At 44.9% G+C, this 26754-nt stretch overlaps 2 protein-coding genes and 5 non-coding genes across 33 annotated transcripts in view; 6 read left to right on the top strand and 1 right to left on the bottom strand.

The window, feature by feature from the left end:
• Positions 1-1955, bottom strand: part of RAD51C (RAD51 paralog C) — a 43059-nt gene extending 41104 nt beyond the window's left edge. For 7 of the 8 annotated variants that reach the window (XR_014821261.1, XR_014821262.1, XM_021067281.2 and 4 more), the window contains exon 1: positions 1728-1899. Coding sequence is in view for 5 of the 8 variants with exons in the window: in XM_021067281.2 (XP_020922940.2) it covers positions 1728-1845 (118 nt within the window). In the remaining 3 variants the exon portion in view is untranslated. Of the gene's footprint in view, positions 1-1727 lie in introns of all 8 variants that reach the window. The other variant, XM_084985017.1, reaches the window with a different exon arrangement.
• A 477-nt stretch (positions 1956-2432) lies between these two features.
• Positions 2433-26754, top strand: part of TEX14 (testis expressed 14, intercellular bridge forming factor) — a 161088-nt gene continuing 136766 nt past the window's right edge. For 17 of the 20 annotated variants that reach the window (XM_084984941.1, XM_084984939.1, XM_084984940.1 and 14 more), the window contains exon 1: positions 2433-2569. The gene's annotated coding sequence lies outside the window, so the exon portion shown is untranslated. Of the gene's footprint in view, positions 3062-26754 lie in introns of all 20 variants that reach the window. The other 3 variants (XM_084984932.1, XM_084984935.1, XM_084984925.1) reach the window with 3 other exon arrangements.
• On the top strand, positions 8789-8952 carry LOC146398201 (U1 spliceosomal RNA). Its single transcript, XR_014822147.1, has one exon. It is a non-coding gene; the product is annotated as a U1 spliceosomal RNA (small nuclear RNA).
• On the top strand, positions 12143-12306 carry LOC146398200 (U1 spliceosomal RNA). The gene has a single exon (XR_014822135.1). It is a non-coding gene; the product is annotated as a U1 spliceosomal RNA (small nuclear RNA).
• LOC146398199 (U1 spliceosomal RNA) lies at positions 16710-16873 on the top strand. Its single transcript, XR_014822155.1, has one exon. It is a non-coding gene; the product is annotated as a U1 spliceosomal RNA (small nuclear RNA).
• Positions 22057-22220, top strand: LOC146398198 (U1 spliceosomal RNA). Its single transcript, XR_014822124.1, has one exon. It is a non-coding gene; the product is annotated as a U1 spliceosomal RNA (small nuclear RNA).
• LOC146398197 (U1 spliceosomal RNA) lies at positions 25416-25579 on the top strand. The gene has a single exon (XR_014822118.1). It is a non-coding gene; the product is annotated as a U1 spliceosomal RNA (small nuclear RNA).

The following is a 26754-nucleotide window of genomic DNA, read 5'->3' as shown; positions in this document are numbered from 1 at the left end:
TGCCATGAGCTGTGGTATAGGTCATAGACTTGGCTTGGATCTGGTGGTGCTATAGGTTCCCCTAGTCTGGGAACCTCCATGTGCTACTAAGGAAATTAAAATTCCATCCAATTTAAGAGTCTTAACTCTTTTTTTTTTTCTTCTCTTTTTGTCATTTTAGGGCCACACAGCGGCATATGGAAGTTCCCAGGCTAGGGGTCTATACGCCGGCCTACGCCACAGCAATGCCAGATCCAAGCCATGTCTGTGACCTACACCACAGTTCATGGCAAGGCCAGATCCTTAACCCACTGAGCGAGGCCAGGGATCTAGCAGGCAACCTCTTGGTACCTAGTTGGATTCGTTTCTTCTGTGCAACAACGGAAACTCCAAGAGCCTTATTCTTGCATCAGATTACTTAGGTTTGTCATTCCATATTATTACTTACTATGCAGTCATTATGTGTGAGCAAGTCACTTTTTTATGCCCCAGACTTTTCTTCTACAAAGTGGGAATTAAACAGAATGCATTAAAAAACCTTGATAAAGGAGTTCCCGTCATGGCTCAGTGGTTAACGAACCCAACTAGTATCCATAAGGACATGGTTTCGATCCCTGGCCTCACTCAGTGGGTTAAGGATCTGGCGTTGCCATGAACTGTGGTGTAGGTCGCAGACGCGGCTGGGATCCCATGTGGCTGTGATCCCATGTGGCTGTGGCTGTGGTGTAGGCCGGCAGCAACAGCTCTGATTAGACCTCTAGCCTGGGAACCTCCATATGCCTTGGGAAGGGGCCCCAGAAAAGGCAAAAAGACGAAAAAAAAAAAACCTCAGTAGAACATCGAAATCATCAAATTGCTCAGTAATTGTTAGCATTTATTCATATTCTCTCATCTCTTTTTTGTAAAATCAAGCTGTCGAAAGAAAATGAGCCAATCACACTTTGGGGGATACAGTTTTTGGAGTAAGACTTAAGACAGACAATTAATATTGGGTCTACAACATTTGTTCTTAAGTGAAGAGCTGAAACCTCCTTATTTTCCATTGTTAAGGGCAATGACTTAAAACTCTGTTCTACCTTAATAACACAGTTCTGGGCACACTGTAGTGTAAGGTGCCTGCAGACTCCTTCATTTTTGTTTACCTCAGGAGGCAGCGGTTCCCACCAACACATAATCTACAGTGTTTTGGAATGTGAGGTTTAGGTTTTTTCCAATGAATTACACTGAGAAGCGACTATCTTCTTACTTATGCTTTCTCAAGCTCTGAGGATCCTACTCCCTTTCTCACTCTTAATTTTTCTAATTCTATCACGAATCCTACCTTTCTTGAATTTAATCCTGCTCTTTGGATTTTGGAACAGTGAATATTAGACAGCTTGTCTGAATTCCAAACCCGGCTCCATAACTTCCTAGCCCTCTGATTTCTTAGCCTCTAGAAGCATCGGTTCCTTTTCTATACAATGGACATAACAGCCCACGCTAAGAGGGTTCTTTTCAGTATAAATGAGAGAATCCTTAGAGCTTTCAGCAAGCACTGGCAGAGAAAGCAATTAGTGCACGTTTTCAAGACCGCAGTTCTATCCATTCAAACCACATTTAAGTGGAGTCAAGGAGCTGCTTCATAGTAAACGCGGCGGTGGGCGGCGGCAGCATCTGGCCGAGACAGAGCTGAAGCCTAGACAGAACGGAGATGGGAGGCGGTACCGACGGCAGCCAGACTGCCTTAGCTTGTTGTTGGGAGTCTTTACCTTTGCTGAGCTCGGAGGGTTTCACCTCTAGGAGTTCCTCAGCAGTCTGGAAACCTGCAGACACCAGTTTCACCCGCACCGCTGGGGACAGAGGGAAACTCAATAAATCCCGCTGCATTTCAAAGCTCAACACCTACGTGCGAGTTGCGCAGGCTCAGGGGGAGCGCAAACCCAGAGGCAGCGCAAGCCCAGAGCCAGCAAAGCCCGCGCACTCGCGCCGGCCGCGCCATGTGACGTCAGACGTAAGGCGGAAGGGGCGGGGTCCGCGGCCTGGCTGCACGCGGCCTTGAGCTTTGCAGCACTGCGGGAAAGTAGTACGTTTTCACACGTCGGTACGGTTTCCATCGTGCTTCTTCCAAATCCCAATTAAAGTTTGCACACCAAACGTACATCCTGACAGTAAAAACAGTAAAAAGATGGACGGAGATCGCAGGATACAAAGCCAGGCCCAGTGGGTTTTGCATTTCCTCACCTCTGCCCTGACCCTTTGGGTGGAGGCCTCAGGGTTGATAGTTGGAATGATCTCCCCACATGAGAGTTAAGCACATACTGGCATGTTACCGATTTGGGGTATGGAACAGTCGTATAAAGATTCATCTCCATCCCCATTGCATCCAGTGTCTTCGCTTTTCTGGCCGTCTGCCCCCCTTGCCAGCCCCCGTCGCCTTTCACGCCCTCCCTCGCCCTCGCGAGGGATTGTGGGCCAGACCCCCCACAGCCGCGGGGGCGCGCTCGGCGCCAAATCCCCGCACCCACCCACGTCTTCCCCGGAATCGAGTCTGGAGCGTGACGGTTTCTGAGGCCGTTATTTCTTCACGACCTGCCTAGAAGTAGCTGGAAAAGTAAGCAAGTAATGGCCCCGTAGTCGGCTTAGCATGGGCTCCCCAGGTCCTGGGCGGGAGGAGTTGGGCTACACAAGAACTCCTGTTCTGGTTGGGAAGGGACCGCTTCTAAAATAGAGGATTTTGAGGGAATTGAGAAACGGTTTGGAAGGTAGCTTGCAAAGTCTTTCCTTGCCTAGGAGAATGTAATTTATTTAAGGGAGTAACTTCCCTATATTTTGGCGACAATTCTCGTCTTTTCTTCCTAGCTTAAAGAAACTCCCCAAATATTGCAAATTAGAGCCTTTTTAAGCACAGAAGATCTAAGGAAGGAAAAGTGTTGACCACTTTTGCAAACCGTACACATTTCCAAAGCTCACAGCCATGCCACGAGGGAAATAAGGACATGGAAGCTCAGAGCACAGTTTTCTTGAAGCCCGGATTAAAAGCTACTATGGGCGAGTGGAGTCTGGAGGATGACTTTTTTACTCCAAGCTAGCTACAAATTGTGAGGTAGCTCTTGGGATGGGACTGAGGGGAAAAATTCGAGAAGTGTTTGTCCCTCACTTGGTAGGGCAAGGAGAGTCTGGTAGGACTAGTCAAAATGTGGTTTATTTGGCACTCTGTCATTGCTTATCTTCTGGTATTGATCCTCATCTGGACATACAGAGAGGGCATTACATAAATGTCCACTGGGAGAATTCATGCTTAATGAGTGACCAGGGGTTTGGATGGAAAAAAGATGGTGTTAACATATTCAGGGATAATTCTTCAGGTACTCTGGTCAAACTCAATGGAATCAGTCGTGTTTAGGATTTTGCTGCATTGACAGTGGAGAGTTGAGAAACTAATCTGTTCTATCTGTGGCTATTCTGTTACATATTTTTAATATCTCATTCTGACCCTTGAGATGCTGTAGTAATTCTTTCATTGTTCTTAAAATTTCTTTAATGCAGTTTGCCCTATCTCAGGCTTTCAAACTGAGATACAGTTTTCTGAGGCCAGGCGCCAGGATCTAAACAAAGTTACGGGATTTTTATGAAAGGTGTACCTTCCTATACTGTCAGGTTTTTTCTCAAATACTTCTTAAGAAAGGGAAAAATGGAATGATGTAAGTGCTGAGCCATTTAAAACGTTTTCTATTAAGCAAGTACTAATATAGAGTAAAACACAAATATAAAAATAAGATTTTAAGGAGTTATCGTCGGGGCCCAGCGGAACTGAATCCACTTAGGAGCCACAAGGTTGCGTGTCCAATTCCTAGCCTCACTCAGTGGGTTAAGGGATCCAGCGTTGCTGTGAGCTGTGGTGTAGGTCGCAGATGCGGCTCCGATCTGTCGTTGCTGTGGCTCTGGTGTAGGCCGGTGGCTACAGCTCCGATTAGACCCCTAGCCTGGGAACCTACATATGCCGAGGGTGCAGCCCTAAAAAGCAAAAAAAAAAAAGAAAAATTTGTGGAGCACCTACCTCTGCAGAGTTCAAATGCTCAGCAGAGTGCTAATGCTGTGAGCCTTTAAGGAAAAAACCCTTTCCCATTTTACTACCCTTTGGTAGTAAAGTGCCAAAGAAAAGTGCTTTCACGTTATTTTATTTTACTTATTTTTTTGCCACACCCACAGAATGTGGAAGTTCCTGAACCAGAGCTTGAACCCAGACCTCAGCAGGGGTTCCTATTTTATTTTATTTAACTTGATCCTTATGGTAAAGCTTGGGGTAGGGGGGCTCCATTTAAAATTAGCACATTGGGAGTTCCCGTCGTGGCGCAGTGGTTAACGAATCCGACTAGGAACCATGGGGTTGCGGGTTCGGTCCCTGCCCTTGCTCAGTGGGTTAACGATCCGGCGTTGCCGTGAGCTGTGGTGTAGGTTGCAGACGCGGCTCGGATCCCGCGTTGCTGTGGCTCTGGCGTAGGCCGGTGGCTACAGCTCTGATTTGACCCCTAGCCTGGGAACCTCCATATGCCGCGAGAGCGGCCCAAAGAAATAGCAAAAAGACAAAAAACAAACAAACAAACAAACAAAAACAAAAAATTAGCACATTGTCCCAAATTCTGAGTTACTTATGAAACAAAAAGCATAATAAAAAAAACCCGCTAAGATAAAATTAGCTTATTGAAGGAGAGCCCTCCTGACTCAGCAGTCAAGGATCCAGTGTTGTCACTGCAGTGACTTGGGTCACTGCTCTGGCATGGTATCATTCCCTGGCCTGGGGACTTCCACATGCTGTGGGTGTGGCCAAAGAAATAATAAAATTAAATAAATAAACAAATCAGCACATTGAAGATTGGATTACTTAAGCAAGATTAAATATTTAACCACTAGTTTTGTGCAGGATGAAAGGGTAAACAAAACAGTCTATACCTTTGTGGAGCCTATGATCAAACAAGATTATTATTTAGTATTTCTGATTTGTATTGCATTTCTGACTTATTGTTATCTAGATAAAATAAGGGTAGGAATGAGCTACCAATCTGACATCAAATCTATAATTAACTATTCAAATAAAGAGACATTTCCATGCTGACTGGGCTATTTTCTAGACATGTGGGAGAGAAATAAAGTGAGTATTTCTGTTATAGCTGAGAAGTTTACTTTCTTTTAGCCTAAGAACATAGAACTTTAAAAAACGATGACCTTGCGTGTTCAGGTGAATTTGGGAATAGGAAAGATAGATAGATGCGTGCTGTATGAACTATGAAAAAAACTCTGAATCAAGGCTTAGCTTTAGAGATGGTTGTGATAAAGCTGAAGGCCTCGAACGTGTATATTGGAATAGCAATATCAATTGCATAAGGCCTTGTACGTAATGGGAACTCAAAATATTTGTTGTCCATAGTTCTTGAAAGATTGTTCTCCCTTGAATTCTGTGATCCTGATATCCTTCCTATTTCCTTCGTATGCTTTTCTTTCTCCCTCACAACTTTATCCTCCATAACCTGGGCATGAAATGTTATAGTTCTTTTAAGGTCCCATAGCTGGTTTTCACTGACTACCCTGTTCTTTTTTTTTTTTTTTTTTTTTTTTTTTTTGCTATTTCTTGGGCCGCTCCCGCGGTATATGGAGGTTCCCAGGCTAGGGGTCTAATCAGAGCTGTAGCTGCCGGCCTACGCCAGAGCCACAGCAACGCAGGATCCGAGCCGCATCTGCAACCTACACAACAGCTCACAGCAACAGCTCACGGCAACACCGGATCGTTAACCCACTGAGCAAGGGCAGGGACCGAACCTGCAACCTCATGGTTCCTAGTCGGATTCGTTAACCACTGCGCCACGACGGGAACTCCTGACTACCCTGTTCTGTTCTCTCCTCTGGGCTTCTCTCATTCTCTTTGTCTCTCTGCTATTTTATTAATATTCACAGTTCACTGACTATTTATGTGCTAATGACTTGTAAATTTATTTTTCCACCTCTGACCTGTTCTTTGACTTCCAAATGCAAGTATCTAATAGCATACAGAACGTTACTAAATCTCCACCTCAGCCTATCTTAACTAACTCATTATCTTCTGCCCATCTCAAAAACCATTGTCCTCTTCTTGCATTCCCTCCCTCTGTGAACTGAATATCCATTCTTGCATCTGCCCAAACCGGAAAGCTAGGAATCTTCCATACCTCCTCCTCTTTAACTCTCCATGTTCAATATATCCACAAGCCCTATCAATTTGATCTCTAAATATCTTTTTTTTTTTTTTTTTTTTTTTGTCTTTCGCCTTTTCTAGGGCCACTCCCTTGGCATGTGGAGGTTCCCAGGCTGGGGGTCGAATCAGAGCTGTAGCCACCGGCCTACGCCAGAGTCACAGCAACTCGGGATCCAAGCCACGTCTTCAACCTACACCACAGCTCACGGCAACGCCGGATCCTTAACCCACTGAGCAAGGGCAGGGACCGAACCCGCAACCTCATGGTTCCTAGTCAGATTCGTTAACCACTGCGCCACAATGGCAACTCCAATGATCTCTAAATATCTTGATTATGTTCATGTCTCCTTTTCTAGGACAAGCCATTACCCTTTCTCTTTTTGGTACTCCAGGAGCCTTTAGCTTGTCTCTCTGCATCTTGTCTTCCCCTCCTGTCTAGTCCTTTCTCCCATGCTGCAGATAGGGTGTTCTTTCTAGAGTATATTTCAGCTCATGTAACTCTCTATTTCTCTTTTAGGTTAAAGACCATATTTCTTAATAAGACCTACAAAAAGCCATGTATTTTCAGACTCCTGTTTACATCTTGAGCTTCATCCTTTACCTCTCTCCCCTTACTCTTTACGTTCCAGCTTTAATTTCTTTTGTGTGCCAGACCTCATCCCGCAACAGAGGCTTTGTATATGCCTCTCTGCTTCACCCAGTTAACTACTATTCATCCTTCAAATCTCCGCATTCATTGATCCGTTTACCTCCAACACACTCCCTCAAAACCTGATCAAATCTCCCCTTTTAAGACTCTCATAGCACTAGATGTCTTTGTGTGATCGTTTATCTAACATATTTCCCCCCAACCAGAATGAAAGTAGAGCAGGGACCATGTGGATTTTACTCACTATTGTTTTCCCTAGCCCAGTGTATGTCTTATAGGAGGTTTTCAATGTATATTTGTTAAAAGAATGGATGATTAGGTAATTGACTTGCTCCTCCCTATTTTTTTCTGTTTTGTAATCTTAAATGTGGTGGAAAGTACATACTTGTAGAAAACAAATAAAATAGTGAAAATATAGATTATAAAAGATCTTTTCTTTTTCATTTTATTTTATTATTTAAAAAATTTTTTTGGATTAGGAGTTCCTTGGAGTTCCCATTGTGGCTCAGTGGTAACTAACCCAACTAGTATCCATGAGGACTCGGGTTTGATCCCTGGTCTCACTCAGTGTGTTAAGGATCCGGCGTTGCCATGAACTGTGGTGTGGGTCCCAGGCTGCAGCCTGGATCTGTGTTGCTGTGGCTGTGGTGTAGGCAGGCAGCTGCAGCTCCGATTCAACCCCTAGCCTGGGAACTTTCATATGCTACAGGTGTGGCCCTTAACAAAATTAAAAAAAAATTTTTTTAAATAAACAATTAGTAGTTCCAAAGAGTTCCCCTTGTGGCTCAGTGGGGTAAGAACCCGACTAGTATCCATGAGGATGCAGGTTTGATCCCTGGCCTCTCTCAGTGGGTTAAGGATCCTGAGTTGACAAAAGCTGCTGGCATAGGTCTAAGATGCAGCTCTGATCCAGCATTGCTATGGCTAGACTGGCAGCTACAGCTTGGATTCAGCCCCTAGCCTGGAAACTCCTATATGCCACAGGTGCAGCCATAAATAAAAATTAATTAATTAAAATAAAAATAAAGAAAAGAAAATTAGGAGTTCCCGCTGTGGTGCAGTGGGTTAATGATCTGGCTTGTCTCTTTGGCATTCATTGCCAGTTCAGTCCCTGGCCTGGAGCAGTGGGTTAAGGATCCTCCTTTGCCACAGCTGTGGCTTAGGTCATAGCTCCCTGGCCTGGGAACTTACATATGCCACGAGTCTGGCCAAAAACAAGTAAATAAACAAATATTAGAATTAGTGTTTGTGCAACTTATCTTGGAAGTGAGGGTGATCATTGGCCATATATTTGAAAGGGAGCATATTTTGTGCTTGAAGCTTTGAACTGACGAAAAATTTAGCAGTACCTGGGCTGGATTTACTTTTTCTTTTTGGCCCTTCCCCGACCTTCAGAAATTCCTGGGCCAAGGAATTGAACCCCCTGCCACAGCATCGACCCAAGCCGCTGCAGTGATAAAGCCAGATCCTTAACCCGCTGTGGCCACAGGAGAACCCTGGACTGGATTTTCAAATGTAGTTTAGCCAAATTTCATCTTTTCAGACTTGTTCTTTCAGTTACTTGGATTTCCGGCTTAATGAACTGCGCTAGAATCACAGTGATGTAATTAGCTTCAAGCCCTTGAAGAAAGGAATTTATTTATCTTTATATCCATAGAGTGTCTTTGTCTTTAAGTTTCATTTAACTATGCCTGGAAAAGGACGTGCTGAATGAGATCAGCAAAAGGGGTGTGGAACATGTAGATGAGCGCAGTGACTGCTGGTCATGCTTATATTATGCCACTATTTCCTAATATTTTGGCAATACCTAGGTGTATAAAATATTGATGCATGGTAATGATAGATTAGAGACTTTTTTACAGAAGTAGGGGGTCTGTAAGATGCTTCGCGAAAGTCATCCTATCTTTAAAGTGATTTGAGCCTGTAGGTGAGGTGCCAGGGAGCAGTAGCAATTCATACTTACCTGGCAGGGGAGATACCATGATCACGAAGGTGGTTTTCCCAGGGCGAGGCTTATCCATTGCACTCCGGATGTGCTGACCCCTGCGATTTCCCCAAATGTGGGAAACTCGACTGCATAATTTGTGGTAGTGGGGGACTGCGTTCGCGCTTTCCCCTGGACTGGTTGGTTCAAAGAAAGAACTTCTGTCTGTACTCTTACGTAGTTCATTTTTTCTTTATATTTTGCAGTTTCTTTTCTTATAAACTGTAATAGAGCTAGCTTTTTAGAAACTGGATACTCTCCTAAGGTACTGATTTTTAATTGCTGCTGTTAATGAATAACCACATGCTCTAGAAAATACTAAGTAACTTTTCGAGTTCCCATTGTGGCACAGTGGTTAATGAATCTGACTAGGAACTGTGAAGTTGCAGGTTCGATCCCTGTCCTTGCTCAGTGGGTTAAGGATCCAGCATTGCCCTGAGTTGTGGTGTAGGTCGCAGACGTGGCTCAGATCCCACATTGCTGTGACTCTGGCGTAGGCCGGGGCCTACAGCTCCGATTAGACCCCTAGCCTGGGAACCTCCATATGCCTCGGGAAGCAACCCTAGAAAAGAAAAAACTAAGTAACTTTTTTATTCCAGATAATGGTTTCTTGTGGTTTGTTCACTTTCTTCTGGAGGAGAATCTGCTTCTGCCCTTAGTCCCCTTGTAAGAGGTTGTCTATATATTTCCTGTCTGTGGTACATTTCTGTTTTCAAAGCCAGCAAGTTATCAGTTTGCTGGTAGTCAGCCTCCTCCTTATAGCGGACCCTGTAAATATGGTAGGCCCATCTGGATAATTCTGGGCTACCCAACCCCCATCTCTTGCCCGCCCAATCTCAAAGCTTTGGTCACATGCATAAAAGGTTTTTTATTTTGTTATTATTTTGGTCGTTTGTCTTTTTTAAGGGGCCACACTCACGCCATATAGAGGTTCCCAGGCTAGGGGTATAATTGAATCTGTTGCTGCCAGCCTACACCATAGCTCACAGCAACACTGGATCCTTAACCCACTGAGCCAGGCCAAGGATTGAACCCGAAACCTCATGGTTCCTAGTCGGGTTCATTTCAGCTACGCCACGACGGGAACTCCAGAGTTTTTTTTTTTGTTGTTTATTTTTTTTTGAGTTTTATTTCATATTCCAGTTTTTTGGGGTTTTTTTTAATTTAATTTTTTTTTTTTTTTTTTTTTTGGTCTTTTTGCTATTTCTTTGGGCCGCTCCCACGGCATATGGAGGTTCCCAGGCTAGGGGTTGAATCGGAGCTGTAGCCACTGGCCTACGCCAGAGCCACAGCAACGCGGGATCCGAGCCTCGTCTGCGACCTACACAGCTCACGACAACGCCAGATCCTTAACCCACAGAGCAAGCGCAGGGACCGAACCCGCAACCTCATGGTTCCTAGTCGGATTCGTTAACCACTGCGCCACGACGGGAACTCCAGATATTCCAGTTTTATTGATTTACATGCGGCTGTCCAGTTTTCCCAGCACCACTTGCTGAACAGACTATCTTTTCCCCCATTTGCCCCCTTTGTCGAAGGTTAGTTGACCATAGGTTCATTTCTGGGTTCTCTGTGTATGTCTGTTTTGGTACCAGTACCACACTGTCTTGATTACTGTAGCTTTGTAATATTGCCTGAAGTCAACTTCAGTCAATATTAGAGTTCCTGTTTGGTTTTTGTTCCTCAGAATTGCTTGCAATTCCTGGTCTTTATGGTTCCGTATAAATTTTTGGATTGTTTGTTGTAGTTCTGTGAAAAATGTCATGGGTAATTTAATGGGGATTGCATTGAATCTGTAGATTGGCCATTTTTACGAGATTAATTCTTCCAACCCAGGAGCATGAATATCCTTTTTTTTTTTTTTTTTTTTTTTTTTTTGCTTTTTAGTGCTGCACCCATAGCATGTGGAGGTTCCCAGGCTAGGGGTCAGCCTACGCTTCAGCCAAAGCATCCCAGGATCTAAGTCCCGTCTGCGACCTACACCACAGCTCATGGCAACGCCAGATCCTTAACCCACTGAGCAAGCCCAGGGATCCAACCCCCAACCTCATGGTTCCTAGTCAGATTCGTTTCTGCAGCGCCGTGACAGGAACTCCATGGAATATTTTTCTGTTTCTTTGAATCCTCTTTAATTTCCTTGATTAATGATTTATAGTTCTCAGCATTTAAGTCTTTTCCCTCCTTGATCAGATTTATTCCTAAGTATTTCGTTTTTTTGGGTACGATTTTATGAGAGGTATTATATTTTTGTATTCCTTTTCTTTAATATTTCATTGTAAATATACAGAACTGCAAGTAATGTCTGAATGTTGATCAGTGAAACTGGAACACACCCTCACACCACGCACAAAAATAAAGTCTGTGTGTGTGTGTGTGTGTGTGTGTGAGACAGAGAGAGAGAGTGGGTCACTTTGCTTACAGCAGAAATGGACAGCACACTGGAAACCAACTACAATGGAAAAAATAAAAATCATTTAGAAATATAAAAAGGAATTGTAAAAATACATTACTTTAATGTCTTTTTGGAGTTCCTGTTGTGGGTCAGCAGTACCGGACCCAACTAGTATCCATGAGGACTCGGGTTGGATCCCTGGCCCCGCTCAGTGGGTTAAGGATCTGGTGGTGGTGGAGTGGTGAGCTGTGGTGTCAGTCTCAGCTGGGACCTGGCTTGGCTGTAGCTGCGTGGCAGGCCAGCAGCTGCAGCTCCAGTTCAGCCCCCAGACCTGGGAATTTGCATGTGCCATGGGTGTGGCCCTGAAAAAGACAAAAGAGAAATTATTTAGTGTACTTTTATGTTTTTTTAACTCTTTGCCCGTGGTGTGCAGTGGCTTGATGTGGAATGTCAGTTCCCAGATGTGCTGACCCCTGGGATCTCTCCGGATGGGACGGAACCCAGGCTGCACTGGTGAAGGTGCTAAGTCCTAACCAGTAGATCACCAGGGAACTCCATAAAATCGTTTTGCCCCAAAGGGAGGTAACAGTCACAGGTTCCAGGGATTGGGGCGCGGACATGTTGGTGGGTTGTTAGTCAGCTACCGCATCAAGCAAGGCCGGGGATAGAGTCGTCGGGCGCTGCCGAGTGATGTCACTAGGCGATGCTTGGAGTATGTAGATGAGCGCAGTGGCTGCTGGTCCTGTTCCCTTTCTGCATACTGTGCTTACTTTTGGCAGGAGTTCCAGCGTCCAGCGTGTTTTCGCCAGGCTTTTGTGGTTTTGAGGCGTCGTTTGGGTGCAGGCGGTGGTGTAGCGGGTCCGTGACTGGAGTGACCGTCTGTGCGAAGTGTCTGGGGTCGGAGGGTGAGGAGGCAGGCGAGGCCGGCAACTCATACTTACCTGGCAGGGGAGATACCATGATCACGAAGGTGGTTTTCCCAGGGCGAGGCTTATCCATTGCACTCCGGATGTGCTGACCCCTGCGATTTCCCCAAATGTGGGAAACTCGACTGCATAATTTGTGGTAGTGGGGGACTGCGTTCGCGCTTTCCCCTGATGAAACTGTTTCAAAGAGTAGTTAAAGTTTGCTTTTGGTTGTATCTTTTTATGGTAGGTGTTAACTGTGGTGGTTTTTCTCATGTTTTTTTTTTCTTATAATGCGGAAATCGGTGTAGTTCATATAAAGGTTTGCTTTTCAAATTTCCGCTTGAAGTTCTGGCTATTTATTGCTGCTATTAACGGTTGAAATTTAAGTTCCTTTTTTATTCTGTGTGGTGGTTTGTTCACTTTCTTCTAGAGGAGAATCTGTTTCTGACCTTAGGGTTCCCCCCTTTACTGAGGTTACCTCTCTGTATTTCTTGTCTGTGGTCTGTTTCTCAGTTTTCAAAGCCAGCAAGTTATCAGTTTGCTGATAATCTGCATCCTCCTTATACGGACCCTGTGAATATGTTAGGCCCATCTGGATAATTCTGGGATACCAAGTCCCTATTCCTCGCCCACCCAAATTCAAAGTTTGTCACATCCATAAGAGGTTTTTTATTTTATCTTATTATTTTTGTCTTTTCTTTTTAAAAGGGCCCCACTCATGCCCCATAGAGGTTCCCAGGCTAGGGGTCTAATCGGAGCTGTTGCTGCCAGCCTACGCCAGAGCCACAGCAACGCCAGATCCAAGCCACGTCTGTGAACTACACCACAGCTCACGGCAACACTGGATCCTCAACCCACTGAGCGAGGCCAGGCCAGGGATTGATCTCAGAACCTCATGGTTCCTAGTCTGAATCGTTTCTGCTACGCCATGACGGGAACTCCAGAGTTGTTTTTGTTTTGAATTTTATTTAATGTTCCAGTTTTATTGATTTACATGCGGCTGTCCAGTTTTCCCAGCACCACTTGCTGAACAGACTGTCTTTTTCCAAATCGAAGGTTAGTTGACCATAGGTTCATTTCTGGGTTCTCTGTGTATGTCTGACTTGGTATAAGTACCACACTGTCTTGATTACTGAAGTCAACTTCAGTCAATATCGGAGTTCCTGTTTGGTTTTTGTTCCTCAGAATTGCTTTGGCAATTCCTGGTCTTTATGGTTCCGTATAAATTTTTGGATTGTTTGTTGTAGTTCTGTGCAAAATATCATGGGTAATTTAATGAGGATTTCATTGAATTTGTAAGTTGCTTTGGGCAGTATGGCCATTTTTACGAGATTAATTCTTCCAACCCAGGAGCATGAATATCCTTTTTTTTTTTTTTTTCTGCTTTTTAGTGCTGCACCCATAGCATGTGGAGGTTCCCAGGCTAGGGGTCAGCCTACGCCTCAGCCAAAGCATCCCAGGATCTAAGTCCCGTCTGCGACCTACACCACAGCTCATGGCAACGCCAGATCCTTAACCCACTGAGCAAGCCCAGGGATCGAACCCACAACCTCGTGGTTCCTAGTCGGATTCGTTTCTGCAGCGCCGTGACAGGAACTCCATGGAATATCTTTCTGTTTCTTTGAATCCTCTTTAATTTCCTTGATTAATGATTTATAGTTCTCAGCATTTAAGTCTTTCCCCTCCTTGATCAGGTTTATTCCTAAGTATTTCGTTTTTTGGGGTACGATTTTATGAGAGGTATTATATTTTTGTATTCCTTTTCTAATATTTCATTGTAAATATACAGAACTGCAAGTAATGTCTGAATGTTGATCAGTGAAACTGGAACACACCCTCGGACCACGCACAAAAATAAACTCAAAATGGCTTAAAGACATAAACATAAGACAGGACACCATCAAACTCCTAGAAGAGAACATAGGCAAAACATTCTCTGACATCAACCGTGCACATGTTTTCTTAGGTCTCCCAAGGCAACAAAAGTAAAAGCAAAAATAAACCAATGGGACCTGATCAAATTGACAAGATTTTGCACAGCCAAGGAAACCAAAAAAAAAAAAAAAAAAAAAGCAACCTGTAGAAACGGAGGACAAAGTTTCAAACAATGCAACTGACAAGGGCTTAATCTTTAAAATATACAAACAGCGTACACAACCCCACAGCAAAAAAACCAACAACCCAATTGAAAAATGGGCAAAAGACCTGAATAGGCATTGCTCCAAGAAGATCTACAGGAGTTCCCGTCGTGGCTCAGTGGTTAACGAATCCGACTAGGAACCATGAGGTTGCTGGTTCGGTCCCTGCGCTTGCTCAGTGGGTTGACCATCCGGCGTTGCCGTGAGCTGTGGTGTAGGTCGCAGACGCGGCTTGGATCCCGTGTTGCTGTGGCTCTGGCGTAGGCCGGAGGCTACAGCTCCAATTCGATCCCTAGCCTGGGAACCTCCATATGCCGCGGGAGCGGCCCAAAGAAATAGCAAAAAGACAAAAAAAAAAAAAAAAAAGAAGATCTACAGATGGCCAACAGGCACATGAAAAAAATCCTCAGCAGCACTAATTATTAGAGAAATGAAAATCAAAACTGTGGAGGTACCATTTCACACCTGTCAGAATGGCCATCAAAAATTAACAAGTGAGTCAGCAGATAACAAAGGGTGTGGAGAAAAGGACTTCCTCCTATACTGTTGGTAGGAATGTGAATTGGTACAACCACTAAGGAAAACAGTTTGGTGAGACCTCAGGAAACTACATGTAGAACTACCATACCAGCAGTCTCATGCTTGGGCATATATGCGGACGAAACTTTCCTTGAAAAAGATAGATGCACCCTGGAGTTCCCAGCGTGGTGCAGCGGAAAGAAATCCGGCTAGTACCCATGAGGACGCAGGTTTAATCCCTGGGTTTGCTCAGTGGGTTAATAGGATCTGTCATTGCCTTGAGCTGTGGTGTAGGTTGCCTATGAGGCTCGGATCCAGCGTTGCTGTGGCTGTGGTGTAGGCTGGCAGCTGTAGTTCCAATTCAGCCCCTGGCCTGGGAACCTCCATATGCCAAGAGTGCATTCCTAAAAAGCCAAAAAAAAAAAAAAAAAAAAAAAAATAGAGAGATACAAGCACCCGTATGTTCATTGCAGCAGCATTCTCAATAGCCACGACATGGAAACAACCTAAATGTCCATCAACAGATGAATGGATTAAGAAGATGTGGTACATATGCACAATGGAAGACTCTCATCCTAAAACACCCAAAGTAATGTCATTTCTAGCCACGTGGATGGAACTAGAGACTCTCATGCCAAGCGAAGTAAGTCAGAAAGAGAAAGGCAAATACCATACGATATCACTTGTATCTGGAACCTAATATACGGCGCAAATGAACCTTTCCACAGAAAAGAAACTCGTGGACTTGGAGAACACTCTTGTGGTTGCCAAGGGGAAGGAGGAGGGAGTGGGATGGACTGGGAATCTGGGGTTAGTGGATGCAAACTATTGCGTTTAGAGTGGATAAGCAGTGAGATCCTGCTGCATAGCACACGGAACTCTATCTGGTCACCTGTGATGGAAAACAGTGGAGGGTAATGTGAGAAAAAGAATGTGTGTGTGTGTGTGTGTGTGTGTGTGTGTGTGTGTGTGTGTGAGAGAGAGAGAGAGAGAGAGACAGAAAGAGAGAGAGTGGGTCACTTTGCTTACAGCAGAAATGGACAGCACACTGGAAACCAACTACAATGGAAAAAATAAAAATCATTTAGAAATATAAAAAGGAATTGTAAAAATGCATTACTTTAATGTCTTTTTGGAGTTCCTGTTGTGGGTCAGCAGTACCGAACCCAGCTAGTATCCCTGAGGACTCGGGTTGGATCCCTGGCCCCGCTCAGTGGGTTAAGGATCTGGTGGTGGTGGAGTGGTGAGCTGTGGTGTCAGTCTCAGCTGGGACCTGGCTTGGCTGTAGCTGCGTGGCAGGCCAGCAGCTGCAGCTCCAGTTCAGCCCCCAGACCTGGGAATTTGCATGTGCCATGGGTGTGGCCCTGAAAAAGACAAAAGAGAAATTATTTAGTGTACTTTTATGTTTTTTTAACTCTTTGCCCGTGGTGTGCAGTGGCTTGATGTGGAATGTCAGTTCCCAGATGTGCTGACCCCTGGGATCTCTCCGGATGGGACGGAACCCAGGCTGCACTGGTGAAGGTGCTAAGTCCTAACCAGTAGATCACCAGGGAACTCCATAAAATCGTTTTGCCCCAAAGGGAGGTAACAGTCACAGGTTCCAGGGATTGGGGCGCGGACATGTTGGTGGGTTGTTAGTCAGCTACCGCATCAAGCAAGGCCGGGGATAGAGTCGTCGGGCGCTGCCGAGTGATGTCACTAGGCGATGCTTGGAGTATGTAGATGAGCGCAGTGGCTGCTGGTCCTGTTCCCTTTCTGCATACTGTGCTTACTTTTGGCAGGAGTTCCAGCGTCCAGCGTGTTTTCGCCAGGCTTTTGTGGTTTTGAGGCGTCGTTTGGGTGCAGGCGGTGGTGTAGCGGGTCCGTGACTGGAGTGACCGTCTGTGCGAAGTGTCTGGGGTCGGAGGGTGAGGAGGCAGGCGAGGCCGGCAACTCATACTTACCTGGCAGGGGAGATACCATGATCACGAAGGTGGTTTTCCCAGGGCGAGGCTTATCCATTGCACTCCGGATGTGCTGACCCCTGCGATTTCCCCAAATGTGGGAAACTCGACTGCATAATTTGTGGTAGTGGGGGACTGCGTTCGCGCTCTCCCCTGGCAATCTTGTCTTATAAAAAAAGCTTTGTGTTTATTTTGTTTTAGTCGTGTATACCTGTGTTGGAGTCTTTACGATGTAAATGTAGTTTTTGGCGTTTGCCTTAAGTCTGTTTTAAAATCTTCAGTATAGGCTATCTCATTTAGTGGTTATTCTTGCAGCATTTCTCAGATTCTTCTGTGGAACTTAAAGTAGTTTTAGTTTTAGTGAGGCATGATTCAAATCCCGCAGAACTCCCTACAGTTCCCAAGTCCACTTAAAGGGAGATTCGATTTTTTTGAAAAGAACCAGAGTTTGGTTGAGCCCAATCTCAAGAGTTAGAAAGCTGAAATGTTACTATTAAAAGCGGGACGACTAAATATTTTGAGTGCTTCTTGTAGAGAAACTCCAAAATCTTGGGAGCAAAAGACAGCCTGAAAAGCTGGAAGGGAATAGCACTCATTGGGAAGGGCAGATTATGATATACATATTTGAATAGAAACCAGCCTCTACTCCTTATAATCAGTCCTTTCTTACCACACACATCAGTTCCCTGCATAAGTCAGCTCTTAGGGGACCTGTGGGCAGTTTGATCCTTGGAGTAGCGCAATTTGAGAATAAAGGCATCTACTCTTGTAGGACCTGAGGGCTCTCTCTTATCTCTCAATGTGCAGTTTTATGGAATGCAGTTGCTGGTGTATGTTTTATTGAATTAAATTTCTTTAGCTGAAGTGGAGAAAAACTAGTTGGCACTTTGTGGGCAAAGTTACCAGAATATGAGTAGAAGGATGAAGACCAAAAGAAGCAAGGGACAGGGAAATGACCCTTCTCCTTTAGCTGGTAAAAGATAAAGGCTCAGCTGGTTCTCATCACTAGCTAGTGGTGACTGCTGACTTCTTAAAATGCAAAGATTGATATGGTTTGCCTACCTTTCTTTCTTCTTTCCTCCCCCCTTCCTTCTTTTTGTAACAGCTTTATTGAGTTATAATTCATGTATATACAATCCACGCACTTAAAGTGTACAATTCAATGGTTTTTAGTATATCCACAAAGTTTTGCCATCATCACACTGAATTTTAGAACATTTTCATTATCCTAAAAAGAAACCATTTAACAGCCACCTCCCAAATTCTACTCCACCATTTCTTCCAGCCTACTTATCAGCGGTAGTGGGGTAGTGGGGGACTACATTCAGGCTCTCTCCTAATAATTTGTGTCTAAAAAGTAGTTGAGGGGAGTTCCCATCGTGGCTCAGTGGTTAATGAACCTGACTAGGAACCATGAGGTTGCGGGTTCTATCCCTGCCCTTGCTCAGTGGGTTAAGGATCCGGCGTTGCCGTGAGCTGTGGTGTAGGTTGCAGACGCAGTTCGGATCCCGAGTTGCTGTGGCTCTGGCGTGCACCGGGAGCTGCAGCTCCGATTAGACCCCTAGCCTGGGAACCTCCATATGCTTCGGGAGCGGCCCTAGAAAAGGCAAAAAGACAATAAATAAATAAATAAATAAATAAATAAAAATAAATAAAAGTAGTTGACCCAGTATGTTTTTGTGGCTAGTCTTTCCAAACTGAAAAGATCTGCCTTTCTATTTTTACCATTTCTTTCTCTTGAGTTTTTTTGTATTCCCCATCTCTGTTACAATAGTCTCCAAGGGGGCAGGGATTTTCTTGTTTTGTCTTTTTGTTCATTGGTGGATTCCCCAGCTCCACACATAGTGAAGGCTCAATAAGAGGTACTGTGATAATATCGTAGGATGTGTAGCCTGGTCTCACTTTTTCCTTAAAGTTAAAAAGTATATCAGAGTTCCCTTCGTGGCTCAGCGGTTAACAAACCCAGCTAGGATCCATGAGGATGTGGGTTCAATCCCTGGCCTCACTCAGTGGGTTGGGGATCCAGAATTGCCATGAGCTGTGGTGTAGCCCGGCAGCTGTAGCTTCGATTCGACTCCTAGTCTGGGAGCTTCCATATGCTGCAGGTGTGGCCCTAAAAAAGCAAAAAAAAAAAAAAAAAAAAAAAAAAAAAAAAAGTTAAAAGTATATCTTAAATGTTTATGTTTAGGCTATCAATTTTAGACTATTACTATTATATTTTTTTAGGGCGGCACATGTGGCATATGGAAACTTCCAGGGATAGGAAATCAAAAAATTGAAGCAAAAAGATATGTGTTGGCAAAGAAGTTCTAGTTTTACTTTTATTTTTTGGCTTTTTTAGGGCCATACCCGCAGCATATGGAGGTTCCCAGGCTAGAGATCAAATCGAAGCTTCAGCTGCCAGCCTACACCACAGTCACAGCAACACGGGATCCTTAACCCACTGATCAAATCCAGGAATCGAACCCGCCACCCCATGGTTCCTCGTCGGATTCATTTCCCCTGTGCCAAGATGGGAACTCCAAGAAGTTCTAGTTTGAAAAGTTCAGGAGTTCCCATTGTGGCTCAGCAGAAAGGAATCTGTCTAACATCCAGGAGGGCAAAGGATCAATCCCTGGCCTCAATCAGTGGATTAAGGATCTGGCGTTGCCATGAGGCATTGCCATGAGCTGTGGCACATATGCGGCTCACATACACGGCTTGGATCTGGCATGGCTATGGCTGTGGCATAGACCAGTGGCTATAGCTCTGATTCAGCCCATAGCCCGGGAACCTTCGTATGTCTTGGGTGCAGCCCTAAAAAGACATAAAATAAAAGTAACTTATAGGAGTTCCCATCGTGGCGCAGTGGTTAACGAATCCGACTAGGAACCATGAGGTTGCGGGTTCGATCCCTGCCCTTGCTCAGTGGGTTAACGATCCGGCGGTGTAGGTTGCAGACGCGGCTCGGATCTTGCGTTGCTGTGGCTCTAGCGTAGGCCGGTGGCTACAGCTCCGATTGGACCCCTAGCCTGGGAACCTCCATATGCCGCGGAAGCGGCCCAAGAAATGGCAAAAAGATGAAAAAAAAAAAAAAAAAAAAAAGTAACTTATAGCCTTTGGGAGAACTGAAGAGTACAAAGGAAAAAAGTCATCTCAAATTCTGCGTTTTATAATGTTAATTTTTTTTTTTTTTTTGCCTTTTTTTTTTTTTTTTGCTATTTCTTGGGCCACTCCTGGGGCATATGGAGGTTCCCAGGCTAGGGGTCCAATCGGAGCTGCAGCCACCGGCCTACACCAGAGCCACAGCAACTCGGGATCCGAGCCACGTCTGCGACCTACACCACAGCTCACGGCAACGCCGGATCGTTAACCCACTGAGCATGGTCAGGGACCGAACCCGCAACCTCATGGTTCCTAGTTGGATTCGTTAACCACTGCGCCACAACGGGAACTCCATTATAATGTTAATTTTTTAAACTATTTTTGGCCACTCCGCTGAGCCACCAGGAAACGTCATACGGTGTTATAATTTTGAAAGGGTTAAAAATTAATATTCTTGGAGTAGTTCCCATCGTGGTTCAGCGGTAATGAACCCGACTAGGATACATGAGGACTTGGGGTTCGATCCTGGCCTTGCTCAGTGGGTTAAGGATCCAGCGTTGCCTCAGAGATGCAACTCAGATTCCGTGTTGCTGCGGCTATGGCATAGACCGGCAGCTGCAGCTCCAATTCGACCCCTAGCCTGGGAACTTCCACCTCCTGCAGGTGAGACCCTAAAAAGATAAAAAAATATTAAATTTAAGAAAAAGTAGGTGAGGAGTTCCCATCGTAGCGCAGTGGTTAACGAATCCGACTAGGAACCATGAGGTTGCGGGTTCGGTCCCTGACCATGCTCAGTGGGTTAACGATCCGGCGTTGCCGTGAGCTGTGGTGTAGGTCGCAGACGTGGCTCGGATCCCGCGTTGCTGTGGTCCTGGCGTAGGCCTGTGGCTACAGCTCCGATTCAACCCCTGGCCTGGGAACCTCCATATGCCACGGGAGCGGCCCAAGAAATAGCAACAACAACAACAAAAAGACAAAAGACAAAAAATAAAAAAAAAAAATAAATAAAAGTAGGTGAGATCAGTTTTTCAGGGAAAGAGCTGAGAAATACAACAGTCAAGGACTGGGTCGAGTTCCCATCGTGGTGCAGCAGAAACGAATCCGACTAGAAAGCATGAGGTTGCAAGTTAGATCCCTGGCCTCGCTCAGTGGGTTAAGGATCCTGAGTTGACAAAAGCTGCTGGCATAGGTCTAAGATGCAGCTCTGATCCAGCATTGCTATGGCTAGACTGGCAGCTACAGCTTGGATTCAGCCCCTAGCCTGGAAACTCCTATATGCCACAGGTGCAGCCATAAATAAAAATTAATTAATTAAAATAAAAATAAAGAAAAGAAAATTAGGAGTTCCCGCTGTGGTGCAGTGGGTTAATGATCTGGCTTGTCTCTTTGGCATTCATTGCCAGTTCAGTCCCTGGCCTGGAGCAGTGGGTTAAGGATCCTCCTTTGCCACAGCTGTGGCTTAGGTCATAGCTCCCTGGCCTGGGAACTTACATATGCCACGAGTCTGGCCAAAAACAAGTAAATAAACAAATATTAGAATTAGTGTTTGTGCAACTTATCTTGGAAGTGAGGGTGATCATTGGCCATATATTTGAAAGGGAGCATATTTTGTGCTTGAAGCTTTGAACTGACGAAAAATTTAGCAGTACCTGGGCTGGATTTACTTTTTCTTTTTGGCCCTTCCCCGACCTTCAGAAATTCCTGGGCCAAGGAATTGAACCCCCTGCCACAGCATCGACCCAAGCCGCTGCAGTGATAAAGCCAGATCCTTAACCCGCTGTGGCCACAGGAGAACCCTGGACTGGATTTTCAAATGTAGTTTAGCCAAATTTCATCTTTTCAGACTTGTTCTTTCAGTTACTTGGATTTCCGGCTTAATGAACTGCGCTAGAATCACAGTGATGTAATTAGCTTCAAGCCCTTGAAGAAAGGAATTTATTTATCTTTATATCCATAGAGTGTCTTTGTCTTTAAGTTTCATTTAACTATGCCTGGAAAAGGACGTGCTGAATGAGATCAGCAAAAGGGGTGTGGAACATGTAGATGAGCGCAGTGACTGCTGGTCATGCTTATATTATGCCACTATTTCCTAATATTTTGGCAATACCTAGGTGTATAAAATATTGATGCATGGTAATGATAGATTAGAGACTTTTTTACAGAAGTAGGGGGTCTGTAAGATGCTTCGCGAAAGTCATCCTATCTTTAAAGTGATTTGAGCCTGTAGGTGAGGTGCCAGGGAGCAGTAGCAATTCATACTTACCTGGCAGGGGAGATACCATGATCACGAAGGTGGTTTTCCCAGGGCGAGGCTTATCCATTGCACTCCGGATGTGCTGACCCCTGCGATTTCCCCAAATGTGGGAAACTCGACTGCATAATTTGTGGTAGTGGGGGACTGCGTTCGCGCTTTCCCCTGGACTGGTTGGTTCAAAGAAAGAACTTCTGTCTGTACTCTTACGTAGTTCATTTTTTCTTTATATTTTGCAGTTTCTTTTCTTATAAACTGTAATAGAGCTAGCTTTTTAGAAACTGGATACTCTCCTAAGGTACTGATTTTTAATTGCTGCTGTTAATGAATAACCACATGCTCTAGAAAATACTAAGTAACTTTTCGAGTTCCCATTGTGGCACAGTGGTTAATGAATCTGACTAGGAACTGTGAAGTTGCAGGTTCGATCCCTGTCCTTGCTCAGTGGGTTAAGGATCCAGCATTGCCCTGAGTTGTGGTGTAGGTCGCAGACGTGGCTCAGATCCCACATTGCTGTGACTCTGGCGTAGGCCGGGGCCTACAGCTCCGATTAGACCCCTAGCCTGGGAACCTCCATATGCCTCGGGAAGCAACCCTAGAAAAGAAAAAACTAAGTAACTTTTTTATTCCAGATAATGGTTTCTTGTGGTTTGTTCACTTTCTTCTGGAGGAGAATCTGCTTCTGCCCTTAGTCCCCTTGTAAGAGGTTGTCTATATATTTCCTGTCTGTGGTACATTTCTGTTTTCAAAGCCAGCAAGTTATCAGTTTGCTGGTAGTCAGCCTCCTCCTTATAGCGGACCCTGTAAATATGGTAGGCCCATCTGGATAATTCTGGGCTACCCAACCCCCATCTCTTGCCCGCCCAATCTCAAAGCTTTGGTCACATGCATAAAAGGTTTTTTATTTTGTTATTATTTTGGTCGTTTGTCTTTTTTAAGGGGCCACACTCACGCCATATAGAGGTTCCCAGGCTAGGGGTATAATTGAATCTGTTGCTGCCAGCCTACACCATAGCTCACAGCAACACTGGATCCTTAACCCACTGAGCCAGGCCAAGGATTGAACCCGAAACCTCATGGTTCCTAGTCGGGTTCATTTCAGCTACGCCACGACGGGAACTCCAGAGTTTTTTTTTTTGTTGTTTATTTTTTTTTGAGTTTTATTTCATATTCCAGTTTTTTGGGGTTTTTTTTAATTTAATTTTTTTTTTTTTTTTTTTTTTTTTTTTTGGTCTTTTTGCTATTTCTTTGGGCCGCTCCCACGGCATATGGAGGTTCCCAGGCTAGGGGTTGAATCGGAGCTGTAGCCACTGGCCTACGCCAGAGCCACAGCAACGCGGGATCCGAGCCTCGTCTGCGACCTACACAGCTCACGACAACGCCAGATCCTTAACCCACAGAGCAAGCGCAGGGACCGAACCCGCAACCTCATGGTTCCTAGTCGGATTCGTTAACCACTGCGCCACGACGGGAACTCCAGATATTCCAGTTTTATTGATTTACATGCGGCTGTCCAGTTTTCCCAGCACCACTTGCTGAACAGACTATCTTTTCCCCCATTTGCCCCCTTTGTCGAAGGTTAGTTGACCATAGGTTCATTTCTGGGTTCTCTGTGTATGTCTGTTTTGGTACCAGTACCACACTGTCTTGATTACTGTAGCTTTGTAATATTGCCTGAAGTCAACTTCAGTCAATATTAGAGTTCCTGTTTGGTTTTTGTTCCTCAGAATTGCTTGCAATTCCTGGTCTTTATGGTTCCGTATAAATTTTTGGATTGTTTGTTGTAGTTCTGTGAAAAATGTCATGGGTAATTTAATGGGGATTGCATTGAATCTGTAGATTGGCCATTTTTACGAGATTAATTCTTCCAACCCAGGAGCATGAATATCCTTTTTTTTTTTTTTTTTTTTTTTTTTGCTTTTTAGTGCTGCACCCATAGCATGTGGAGGTTCCCAGGCTAGGGGTCAGCCTACGCTTCAGCCAAAGCATCCCAGGATCTAAGTCCCGTCTGCGACCTACACCACAGCTCATGGCAACGCCAGATCCTTAACCCACTGAGCAAGCCCAGGGATCCAACCCCCAACCTCATGGTTCCTAGTCAGATTCGTTTCTGCAGCGCCGTGACAGGAACTCCATGGAATATTTTTCTGTTTCTTTGAATCCTCTTTAATTTCCTTGATTAATGATTTATAGTTCTCAGCATTTAAGTCTTTTCCCTCCTTGATCAGATTTATTCCTAAGTATTTCGTTTTTTTGGGTACGATTTTATGAGAGGTATTATATTTTTGTATTCCTTTTCTTTAATATTTCATTGTAAATATACAGAACTGCAAGTAATGTCTGAATGTTGATCAGTGAAACTGGAACACACCCTCACACCACGCACAAAAATAAAGTCTGTGTGTGTGTGTGTGTGTGTGTGTGAGACAGAGAGAGAGAGTGGGTCACTTTGCTTACAGCAGAAATGGACAGCACACTGGAAACCAACTACAATGGAAAAAATAAAAATCATTTAGAAATATAAAAAGGAATTGTAAAAATACATTACTTTAATGTCTTTTTGGAGTTCCTGTTGTGGGTCAGCAGTACCGGACCCAACTAGTATCCATGAGGACTCGGGTTGGATCCCTGGCCCCGCTCAGTGGGTTAAGGATCTGGTGGTGGTGGAGTGGTGAGCTGTGGTGTCAGTCTCAGCTGGGACCTGGCTTGGCTGTAGCTGCGTGGCAGGCCAGCAGCTGCAGCTCCAGTTCAGCCCCCAGACCTGGGAATTTGCATGTGCCATGGGTGTGGCCCTGAAAAAGACAAAAGAGAAATTATTTAGTGTACTTTTATGTTTTTTTAACTCTTTGCCCGTGGTGTGCAGTGGCTTGATGTGGAATGTCAGTTCCCAGATGTGCTGACCCCTGGGATCTCTCCGGATGGGACGGAACCCAGGCTGCACTGGTGAAGGTGCTAAGTCCTAACCAGTAGATCACCAGGGAACTCCATAAAATCGTTTTGCCCCAAAGGGAGGTAACAGTCACAGGTTCCAGGGATTGGGGCGCGGACATGTTGGTGGGTTGTTAGTCAGCTACCGCATCAAGCAAGGCCGGGGATAGAGTCGTCGGGCGCTGCCGAGTGATGTCACTAGGCGATGCTTGGAGTATGTAGATGAGCGCAGTGGCTGCTGGTCCTGTTCCCTTTCTGCATACTGTGCTTACTTTTGGCAGGAGTTCCAGCGTCCAGCGTGTTTTCGCCAGGCTTTTGTGGTTTTGAGGCGTCGTTTGGGTGCAGGCGGTGGTGTAGCGGGTCCGTGACTGGAGTGACCGTCTGTGCGAAGTGTCTGGGGTCGGAGGGTGAGGAGGCAGGCGAGGCCGGCAACTCATACTTACCTGGCAGGGGAGATACCATGATCACGAAGGTGGTTTTCCCAGGGCGAGGCTTATCCATTGCACTCCGGATGTGCTGACCCCTGCGATTTCCCCAAATGTGGGAAACTCGACTGCATAATTTGTGGTAGTGGGGGACTGCGTTCGCGCTTTCCCCTGATGAAACTGTTTCAAAGAGTAGTTAAAGTTTGCTTTTGGTTGTATCTTTTTATGGTAGGTGTTAACTGTGGTGGTTTTTCTCATGTTTTTTTTTTCTTATAATGCGGAAATCGGTGTAGTTCATATAAAGGTTTGCTTTTCAAATTTCCGCTTGAAGTTCTGGCTATTTATTGCTGCTATTAACGGTTGAAATTTAAGTTCCTTTTTTATTCTGTGTGGTGGTTTGTTCACTTTCTTCTAGAGGAGAATCTGTTTCTGACCTTAGGGTTCCCCCCTTTACTGAGGTTACCTCTCTGTATTTCTTGTCTGTGGTCTGTTTCTCAGTTTTCAAAGCCAGCAAGTTATCAGTTTGCTGATAATCTGCATCCTCCTTATACGGACCCTGTGAATATGTTAGGCCCATCTGGATAATTCTGGGATACCAAGTCCCTATTCCTCGCCCACCCAAATTCAAAGTTTGTCACATCCATAAGAGGTTTTTTATTTTATCTTATTATTTTTGTCTTTTCTTTTTAAAAGGGCCCCACTCATGCCCCATAGAGGTTCCCAGGCTAGGGGTCTAATCGGAGCTGTTGCTGCCAGCCTACGCCAGAGCCACAGCAACGCCAGATCCAAGCCACGTCTGTGAACTACACCACAGCTCACGGCAACACTGGATCCTCAACCCACTGAGCGAGGCCAGGCCAGGGATTGATCTCAGAACCTCATGGTTCCTAGTCTGAATCGTTTCTGCTACGCCATGACGGGAACTCCAGAGTTGTTTTTGTTTTGAATTTTATTTAATGTTCCAGTTTTATTGATTTACATGCGGCTGTCCAGTTTTCCCAGCACCACTTGCTGAACAGACTGTCTTTTTCCAAATCGAAGGTTAGTTGACCATAGGTTCATTTCTGGGTTCTCTGTGTATGTCTGACTTGGTATAAGTACCACACTGTCTTGATTACTGAAGTCAACTTCAGTCAATATCGGAGTTCCTGTTTGGTTTTTGTTCCTCAGAATTGCTTTGGCAATTCCTGGTCTTTATGGTTCCGTATAAATTTTTGGATTGTTTGTTGTAGTTCTGTGCAAAATATCATGGGTAATTTAATGAGGATTTCATTGAATTTGTAAGTTGCTTTGGGCAGTATGGCCATTTTTACGAGATTAATTCTTCCAACCCAGGAGCATGAATATCC

Source organism: Sus scrofa, chromosome 12 (assembly GCF_054392235.1).
Source record: "Sus scrofa isolate SSC_HxYL_T2T_F1_AM1 chromosome 12, Sscrofa_HxYL_maternal_Yorkshire_Landrace_v2.0, whole genome shotgun sequence".
Taxonomy (NCBI): Eukaryota; Metazoa; Chordata; class Mammalia; order Artiodactyla; family Suidae; genus Sus; species Sus scrofa.
This window is presented reverse-complemented; position numbering and strand designations above follow the sequence as displayed.